Genomic DNA, 9,624 nt, shown 5'->3' with positions numbered 1-9,624 from the left:
AAGGGTTCTATTGGTGAGGTAATATACGCTTTCCGTTTCGCAAACACCAGCTGTGACCGATTTGTCATTGTGATTTATAAACAAGCTATCAAGATATAATCTGAAACGTTCAATGGAGTCTGCTTTTACTTGCATTTTGTCATGATTATAGAAGTATTTTGTCTCGTATATTTGTATCATCGATGACATTCCTGATTAAAGGTTAACGTTGAAATTCAACACCAGCGTAAATGTTTGAAAATAATTTAGAAATCGACCAAGCATCAGCACAGAACTTTGAAGGTTTGTACTTTCGTCGTGCTAATCACTAATATAAGAATACCTGCAATGTCCATACTCAGGTGCACTTTCCATTCCATGAAGTACCCTCAAAGAAATTGATGCAACGGAAGAAGCCATTATCTATAATTATTTATATTCCTGCAACATAAGAACTGATCTGTAAAAGACGGAGGCAAAACCCCCACCGAGGCCACAGTCCTTTTTATCATATCTAAATAATCAATGGATAAAAATCTACCTAATGTAGGGGAATTGAAGATGAGAGCCGCTCAAAAGCGCTTAAAATATTCAATATCTGCGAGGCTATATTGTGATGGATGGTCCACTTTCTGTGATGGCAATTATCACGAGGTTTTTTTGCGTACACAAGTTTCATATACGTGCTCGTGTCAAAAGTTGCTGGGAGGTATTATGAATACTGAAGCTAGCTTAATGTTTGTTTTATATGATTTACAATCTTATTGCCACTCTTATGACAATGTACTAATGACATTCATGCATCCATTTTTATGCTACATCGCCATGGCTTGCTTATAAACATTTGGAAGCCTCAGTGTTTGGATACATACAGCATTTGCCCAAAGAACGGAATGACGGTGGTTTGATTCCCGTCCCGTTGGCATTAAGCATTATATATTATAGAAACATTTATAGAGCGCTAGAATCCAGCAGAAGCTGCTCAAAAGCGCATAAGTTCCTGGAAAACACTTCAAGCAACAGTTACAGATTGAATGCTTCTCTGTATAAGTGAGTCTTTAGCTGGGCCTTGAAAGTGGATAGCTGTTGTTCTGATCTCAGGTGAAGAGATGTTGCTGCATAAGCGCAATTATCCCGAATCACGTTAACCCTTTATCACCTGATCTCACCTTTATTTCTTTAGAACGTATTCACACACACTGACTGAACTTCAAGCAAAGATTTCAATAATGAGTGGAGTAGAAAAACAGAAACATGTACGTTAGGGTGCTGAGAATTTAACAATAACAGAGATAAATCTGAACGCAAAGTACTCATATGGCAGTTGGATATAAATCATTTAACGGCATCCCAACAATAATTGAATATAAAAGTTTTGACAATTCAAGTAATATAGAGAGATGAGAGCAATATCCAATCTTCGTTACACCAAACATCCGCTCCGGATTTCCGAATGTAACTTTATACTTTATAGTCATGTTTTATGCATTTTGGGTGTGTGGAATGTCGACCTCCAATAGAGCCTTCGGAAATATTCCACTGGGTACTGTGCTTTATCAAGAATGTTGATATGCTGAGAAATCTGGACTGTATGCTAATAAGGGTATGCGACTCAGGAAAAACACATTATCACGGCATTACACATGCATGATTATTGTATCTTTTCTGAACTGCTGTGCCACCGGCCGTCTTCAGTGCTGACAGATGCTTATAATTGAGCACATGAAGAAGGTTTCGTTGCAATTACAAAAGGAGTTCACGACCTCCAACAACGCCCCGCAAGCCATGACTGTAGTAAATTAGGTTTCCTTCACACAGACGCACACATACACATAGTTATTTATAATTTTATCCTCTAAGGGAAGGAACAGTTTGAAACAAGTTACAATCACCAAGTGATTCATATTACGCTTAGTCGTACACAGTTCCAAGTAAAACACATGACAAGTGTGTGTCATCTTTGGCACACGTGAACATCCGGGTTAGAATTGGTCTTCAGGAACCCATGCTTATAGTAAGAGGCGACTAACGGGATCGGGCGGTCAGGCTCGCTGACTCGTCTGACACGTGTCATCGTATCCCATTTGCGTAGATCGATGCTAAGCTGTTGATCACTGGATTGTCTGGTCCAGACTCGATTTTCAGAGAGCCGCCATATAGCTGGGCGTTCTGAGTGCGGCGTCAAACAAGAAAAAAACAGATTGAATGTGAAAATGTCTGTCATCTTTGGGGATGTTTTCAATCGGAGCTGAAGACCATCATGTTCAATATTTTGTCCATCGGACAAGATGATTATTTATGAGCATTTGTGTAAATCCCTGGATGACTTTTCTGAACTGGGTGGGTTAAAGGTTGAAATCACCATAACTCATCTCTGGATCTTCATCATTCACACCAGTAAAGTTCTTCATGGTTAGTGAGAAATTCTCTGGATTGAATAAATGAATATATATTGCCTTTAGCCACATCAGCAATATTGCTGCTATTCGCTGCGATGTCCAGATTGGCGATGCATGCTGATATAGCATAGTGCCTTAAAAAACGTCACGGGTAGTTAATATACAACACTCATGTTGACGTACGCATGCGATTCAATTATCGATAAGTCTGATGTAACAGGCATGTGTAACTCCCAATAGACACGGAACATGTGTATCTGTGAACTGTTTTCATATATTATAAGAGAATGCTCAAAATGTAGCAATGTTGCCATGTAAAGATAATTGTGAACGAGTGAGTAAGATAACACGCGACCTACAGCAATATTACTGGACTGACTGACTGACTGAGTATGGTTTTACACCGTTTTTAGCCATATTCCAGCAATATCACGGCAGGGGACACCAGAAATTGGCTTCACAAATTGTACCCATGTGGGGAATCGAACCCGGGCCTTCGGCGTGACAAGTGAACGCTTTAACCACTAAGCTACCCCACCGCCCCCAATATTACTGGAACATCACCAGAAATGGGCTTTGCACAATCCATAGACTCATGTGAAGAATCGAACTCAGGTCTTCGGCGTGACAGTCAAAGGTTTAACCACTAAGCTACCCCACCGCTCCTTATAAGGATAAGAACCACCACATATTAACAGACTTAAAATTGAATCACTAGACCAACTAGTCTCCAATAAAGACGTGACATCCGTCTGTAACTAAATCCAAGCAGAACCATTGTTCATATTAATTTCCTATTCATAAACCTGATGGCCAATCAATTGTTCACTTGAAAACACAACAACCACGCGGGGATATATGGCACGTAACATATAAATGCATGATTGATGCGTTAATTTGGAATTGGTCTCAGCATATCTACTGTAATAACGTGAAGGTTTAAGATACTAATTTCACTAGAGTCATTGGTTGAAATGTTTCAAGTTAATGCTCTTAGAATTTCAACTTATTATCTGCCAAAAACAAAGTATAGAAAGAAATGACCCTAAAATGCTTCCGATTGCAACAGAAACGTTAGTGAATCGGGTAGATTGACCAATGATCAACCCTTCCGTATGCTATCCACGTCTTGGAACGGTTACCGCATCAGCACTGTAATTACTTCCACGTCTCAACACTGTTGCAAAGTTTGACACATCCAATGCATAATTCAGATGTGGATTGACTTCCAGTGTCCTCCTTCAAACCAACATCACCCTTTTTCCAATCTAGGGACCATTTGAATAGACATATAATACCAAATAGTTTAGTCAAGCATCGAACGCCGATTATGTGCTGTCTAAACTGTGCTTTGCTGATATATAAACGTGTTTGTTGGCAAGACAGGTTTGCATGCAGACCAGATAGGTTGTTAAACTTCTGTAATGACCAAGCGTACAAAGAAGGCGAACACCATTGAATTCCAACATTGAAATCTTCAGGTACTGCCTTGAGATACCCAGTTAACGTTGTTTGTTAATAAGTATCTCTTTGTCAGTGGCAAAGAAAAAGAATGAATATTTTAGAATGAACTCGATCGACGAACTGGCAGACTAACAACTCGACGTGCATTTATGTCTGTAATAACAGCTTGAGAACAAGTCATATCTGAAACCATATCTCATTAAGGATTCCGACAGAAATTAAGAAGGCGGTTTGGCGAAATGTGTATGATGAGTTATCACAGCTTACTCAACTAGGTACATTCCATTCACAGTGGTGTATCTGTTCATTTGTATGAATAAGCCTACAACCATTGACAGTGTTGGAATGAATACCTAAAGGAATTGACGTGCTTGCTGATGGATACTGTCTACTTGGTGCCACGAGAAAGACAACAACAGCAGCAGGTTGTATAAAAGAGACAAGAGAACACATAATTCATCATGTCGGTATTAACAGTCCCAGTGGGTCGCCATCCATCCTGCACAAACCGTCCGCCACCACCGAGAGTCTGATTAATGTGCAACAGTTAGCACAGTGACAGAAACTGCTTTCATTTGCGCGTTCGAATACTAGAAAGAGAAATCAGAATGGGTGATGTGATTTTTTATTGTTTCGTGAAGGATGAACAGTGAATGTCCGCGTGTTTATGTTTGGATTCCGTGACACTATTAGCTATATGCTAGCTGATCACTTAAAAGCATCAAGCAAACATTCGATTAGTTGGTGATAGGAATGTTTATGACATACAAGTACACCTGATTCTGAGTGTTGAGGGTAAATCATGTTGGTGACCAGTGCGTCCATCAAAACGTTTTACAGCTATGCGCAGGTTAATGTGCCTTACTATGTGACCCGTGAAGGTCCGGGTTAGAATTGATCTCCAGTAACCCATGCTTGTCGTAAGAGGCGACTAACGAGATCGGGCGGTCAGGCTCGCTGACAGGGTTGACACATGTCATCGTATTCCAATTGCGTAGATCGATGCTAAAGCTGTTGATCACTGGATTGTCTGGTCCAGGCTCGATTATTTACAGACCGCCGCAATATAGTTGGAATATTGCTGAGTGCAGCGTAAAACTGAACTCACTGACTTGTATGGTGATAATCTGAGACCACTATATAGCTGGAATATTGCAGATTGTCTGGTCCAGGCTCGATTATTTACAGACCGCCGCAATATAGTTGGAATATTGCTGAGTGCAGCGTAAAAACTGAACTCACTCACTTGTATCGTGATAATCTGAGACCACCATATAGCTGGAATATTGCAACAAACCAACCAAACAAACAGATAATCGGAGGGTAGCATGGCGAATAATGTAGCGGGCAGCGCCCGGTGTCTGAGAGGCAGGTAATAGCTGCTAAACTATTAGACATTCAATTTTTCGCTGGTCGAAGGTTGGAATACGAGGTTAATTACGGTTTCAATAGCATCAAACATGTATGTTTAAAATGGTTGCTTCTTCAAAGTGGCAAAAGTCCAGAAACGCTTAATATAGGTGCTTCACCTACCTTAAATAAACTGACATTCTGTGACAAAGCTGAAACGGTGTCTCAGTAACTACTCTGATACTATGCTCAAGCGCGAATTTGCAAACATATGCACATGTGCGTATGGCCACCAATATTGCACATGCAAAATGGTTTTAATGTTACTTCTCTATAATGTATGCCACTAGAGAATTCATTAAGAATTATGGTTTTACCGTTTAACTACACATTTAAACACCATCGATATGTCAAAATATTCAGGAGTGAGTGGGTGAGTTTGGTTTTACGCAATATTCCAGCAATATCACGGCTCCAGATATGGGCGTAACATATTGTACCCATGTGGGGAATCGAACTCGGGTCTTCAGCGAGCGAACGCTTTAACCACTAGGCCACACTACCGCTCCTCGGGAATATTCAGGAAACTCATGGGTCGGCTACAACAATTTGGATGTTTTGTCTGTTTGTTTGTTCTTCAAAACCGCACTCTGCAGATTTTCTGCATCCAGTCTGTATGGAGTATGGACAAGTGATCCTCAATATACAAGACATCTGTAGATGCGACTGAGGTCTCCGCAGATATAACTATGTTAAGGGTAGGCTGTGTAAAATGCAAAGTAACGCAAATATCCATGTATAGTAAATTAAACTAATCGTTCCAGCAGTGATATACAGGTGTTATGTTGCTGACAATCGTACCACAATTAACACTGATATTATGAACACGCACACATTTGAAAAGTAACATTAATGTGGGATGCTGTTCTGCTCCCTCAGTATATACGCAAGTATCACTTATGTTAAAACGGGGCAGCATAACACGTTAGATTCGATTCATGGAGTATTGCTGTTAACGCTTGTGTTTATATTTTTCAGACCTATCAGACAAGCGGACATCACCCACCGATGCACCAATCAAATACAGCCTGCTCACCGCTCTTGGATTGCAGCTATCGACTAGTCAGCGACCGACTGGCGGTTAATGATTATCCAGCATTAGGCTCAGCGACCATACACTTCAACATACAGAATTGATCCTGCAATCGAACTGTGACAACGTAGGCAGGTTGCTTCCGCCTGCTTCTGTGCCTCAAGTGTGGCGTTCATATCGCATACGGTTTTTCAATGAAGGGTGACTTAATTACTTCTTAGAAACTTATCTTCGCAATGGATGCAACCGTGGTGAGCTATGGTGGAGAAAACAGAACTGACTTTTGGCTTGGGCAAAACACGTCCTGGTCTTTGTCTAATTCTAACGGGATCGGGTCTTTGTCTAAGACAGAAATGCTGGACATTCTACGGCAGACACGTGATGCGAAATACTTTCATCCAGCAGTGGAAGTTGTGTTAGAAATAGCTTTTGCCCTTCTTATTACTTTCGGTGGAATTGGAAACGGGCTTGTGTGTTATGTTGTGGCGAGGAACACTCACATGAGGACACCGAGAAACATTTTCATCATAAATCTGGCTATATCTGACTTTACATTATGCATGTTTACACAACCCTTAAACTTGGTGAAACTGGTGTACCTACAGTGGAGACTTGGAAGCTTTATGTGCAAGTTTGTAACCATGTTTCAAGGAACGAATGTGTTCGTGTCCACAATCAGCATAACGGCCATAGCTTTGGATCGGTTCCAGGTGATAGTCTATCCTACGAAGGACAGCATGCGGAAGGTAGGTGCTGCTGTGGCACTAATAAGTATCTGGCTAATCTCCTTCCTCATGGCAAGCCCCTTCCTACTCTTCTCTGTTCTGAAGGAAGAACAGCCAGTGCCTGACTACCCAATATTCCTGTACAGGTGCATTGAGGACACCGATATGAAGCTGGAGAAACGAGCATACTCTGTTGCAAGTATGGTGGTAATATATGTCATGCCCATCATCATTGTAACTGTTTCCCATCTTAGAATATGTAACAAACTGAAATACAGGATGGTAAACCAGCGACCCCCTCCCGGGCAGCGATCTCCGTACCTGAGGAAGAAGAATGAACGGAACACAAGACGGAAGAGAAAGACAAACCTACTTCTTGCCATGATAGCTGTGGTCTTTGCTCTTAGTTGGTTGCCGCTAAACATCTTCAACCTGTTGAGTGAGTTCAACCATGACATGTTCCACGGAGACGTCATTGACATCAACTTGACCTATGCGATTTGTCACTTGTTCGTACTGTGTGCTGGGTGCCTCAACCCCGTGCTCTATGGTTGGCTAAATGAAAACTTTCGGCAAGAGTTCATGAAGGTGCTGTGTTGTTCCTGCTGTAAAAGACTCCAGCTTAAAGTCAAAGGAAGCCTCTGCTGTAAAGCTGGTCCACAGGACCCTCACCCTGGAGTACCTGCTATCACCCTTACCAAAGCTTCTAATGGAGAGCCTCCATCAAAGATCTGTGATGAAGACGGTCCTACCGTCACCCCATTGTCGGAATTCAACGTCGTGAAATCATAAACTGTGTGGTAATCCCAAAACTGTCTGAGAACTGACTAAAACTGACATAAAATTTATTTTAAACAGGCTGAATAGGGAACGTTTTTATGATAAATGTGATTATTTTAGAGAATCTCATAAATATTGCATATCAATATGTTTTTGCATGTTTTACGCTCAGTGCATTAAGCCATGACCCCATTGGCATAAGTGATGTTTAATTTAGTGGTTAACACAATCGCTCGTCACGCGAAACACTAGCGCTCAGTGTTGCACATGAGAACACTTTATGAATCCTATTCTGTTGTTTCACGATCCTCTGGTATTTTATCAATACAATAACTGAAACCGTTATATCTGAACCTTGTTTTGATTGTGTTGACTTGTTTGTGTCATGAACTAAATGCAGAATATTGGTATGGAACTTACAAGTGGCTTTCGTGTGATTCATTTGTTATCATGCAAAAACCGGGAAGGTCCGAGTTAGAATTGATCTTCAGTAACCCATGCTTGTCGTAAGAGACGACTATCGCGTTGTCAGGCTCGATGGCTTGGTTGACAGATGTCATCGTATCCCAAATGCGTAGATGAATGTTCATGCTGTTGATCACTTGATGTTCTGTTCTAGACTCGATTATTTACAGACGGCGCCATATAGTTGGAATATTGCTGGGTGTGGCGTAAAACTAAACTCACTCACTCGCTGTTATCATATTTAATGATCACATGAATTTTCTTAGCACGTTTCTTTTTAAAGGGTCTGTGTTTGCATCATTCTCTCCCCTCAAGTAACCTATCAGATACCTCCGCACATACTTAGCATAATAAGATGTAACATCATGTATACTTTTCTCATACATGCATATGGTGATTATGGTATATTGAATTTGAAATTTATTTAAAACCTTTAAAAACATCATAAGAAATATTGCTAATAGCAGCTTGGACGATTGCAACTGTACCGTAATCATTTGTCTATGAATCACTATGGAGTAGTAATAGTTAAAGGTGTTCCTGCACAGGTTATCGTATCTTGCCCAAACAGTGGCACCCATTACTAACACATACAGAGCCAAGAACGATATATCAGATACTCACCTCAGCAAATCACGAAACATATGATGAAGTCAAAAAGAGAATTGGCATACTTTTTGTCACTGATACGTAACATTTCGATATAGCCTTTACATTTCTACTAAGGGGAGGTGGGGTACCCTAGTGGTTAAAGCGTTCGCTGGTCACGACGAAGACCAGGGTTCGATTCCCCACATGGGTACAATGTGTGAAGCCGATTTCTTGTGTCCCCTGCCGCGATATTGCTGGAATATTGCTGAAAGCGGCGTTAAATCAGCGTTTAATCATACTCACTGCATTTGAAAGGATTGCCGAGGCTGTTGTTATTACCTTGATCAAATATCTTTCGAGCAAAGTTCAAATATATAGAAATGATGAACAAAATCCGAATACACACTTTCACGGTTTATGTTATTATTTTGTTATTTTACGGGAGTTACGGGAATTTTCGTACTTTGGTCCATGGTGTCACTTTGACATGAGTGAGTGAGTTTAGTTTCACACCGCACTCAGCAATATTCCAGCTATATGGCGGCGGTCTGTAAATAATTGAGTCTGGACCAGACAATCCAGGGATCAACAGCATGAGCATCGATCTGTGCAAATGGGAACCGATGACATGTGTCAACCAAGCCAGCGAGCCTGACCAACCGATCCCGTTAGTCGCCTCTTACGACTAGCATGGCTTGCTGACCCGCACCTTCACGGGTCCACCTTGACATGAATATAGCTATCATGGAATGGACAAAACAATGCTTTCTTTTACTAT

The 9,624-nt window shown here is 41.0% G+C and overlaps 1 protein-coding gene across 1 annotated transcript; it reads left to right on the top strand.

Annotated features, from left to right (window-relative positions):
- Positions 1–6,238: 6,238 nt before the first annotated feature.
- LOC124254770 (neuropeptide F receptor-like) lies at positions 6,239–8,134 on the top strand. Its single transcript, XM_046688625.1, has one exon. It carries the CDS (start codon positions 6,522–6,524, stop codon positions 7,800–7,802), a length of 1,281 nt encoding a protein of 426 aa, XP_046544581.1. The 5' UTR covers positions 6,239–6,521; the 3' UTR covers positions 7,803–8,134.
- Positions 8,135–9,624: the final 1,490 nt, after the last annotated feature.

This window comes from Haliotis rubra, unplaced genomic scaffold, assembly GCF_003918875.1.
Source record: "Haliotis rubra isolate DU_JTF1 unplaced genomic scaffold, ASM391887v1 Scf581, whole genome shotgun sequence".
In the NCBI taxonomy this organism is placed as follows: Eukaryota; Metazoa; Mollusca; class Gastropoda; order Lepetellida; family Haliotidae; genus Haliotis; species Haliotis rubra.
The sequence above is the reverse complement of the archived record's forward strand: the minus strand, read 5'-3'. Positions and strand labels throughout refer to the sequence as shown.

What these genes read in the sequence shown, in the direction of transcription:
- LOC124254770 (XM_046688625.1), top strand. Translation starts at nt 6,522, where the DNA reads ATGGATGCAACCGTGGTGAGCTATGGTGGAGAAAACAGAACTGACTTT.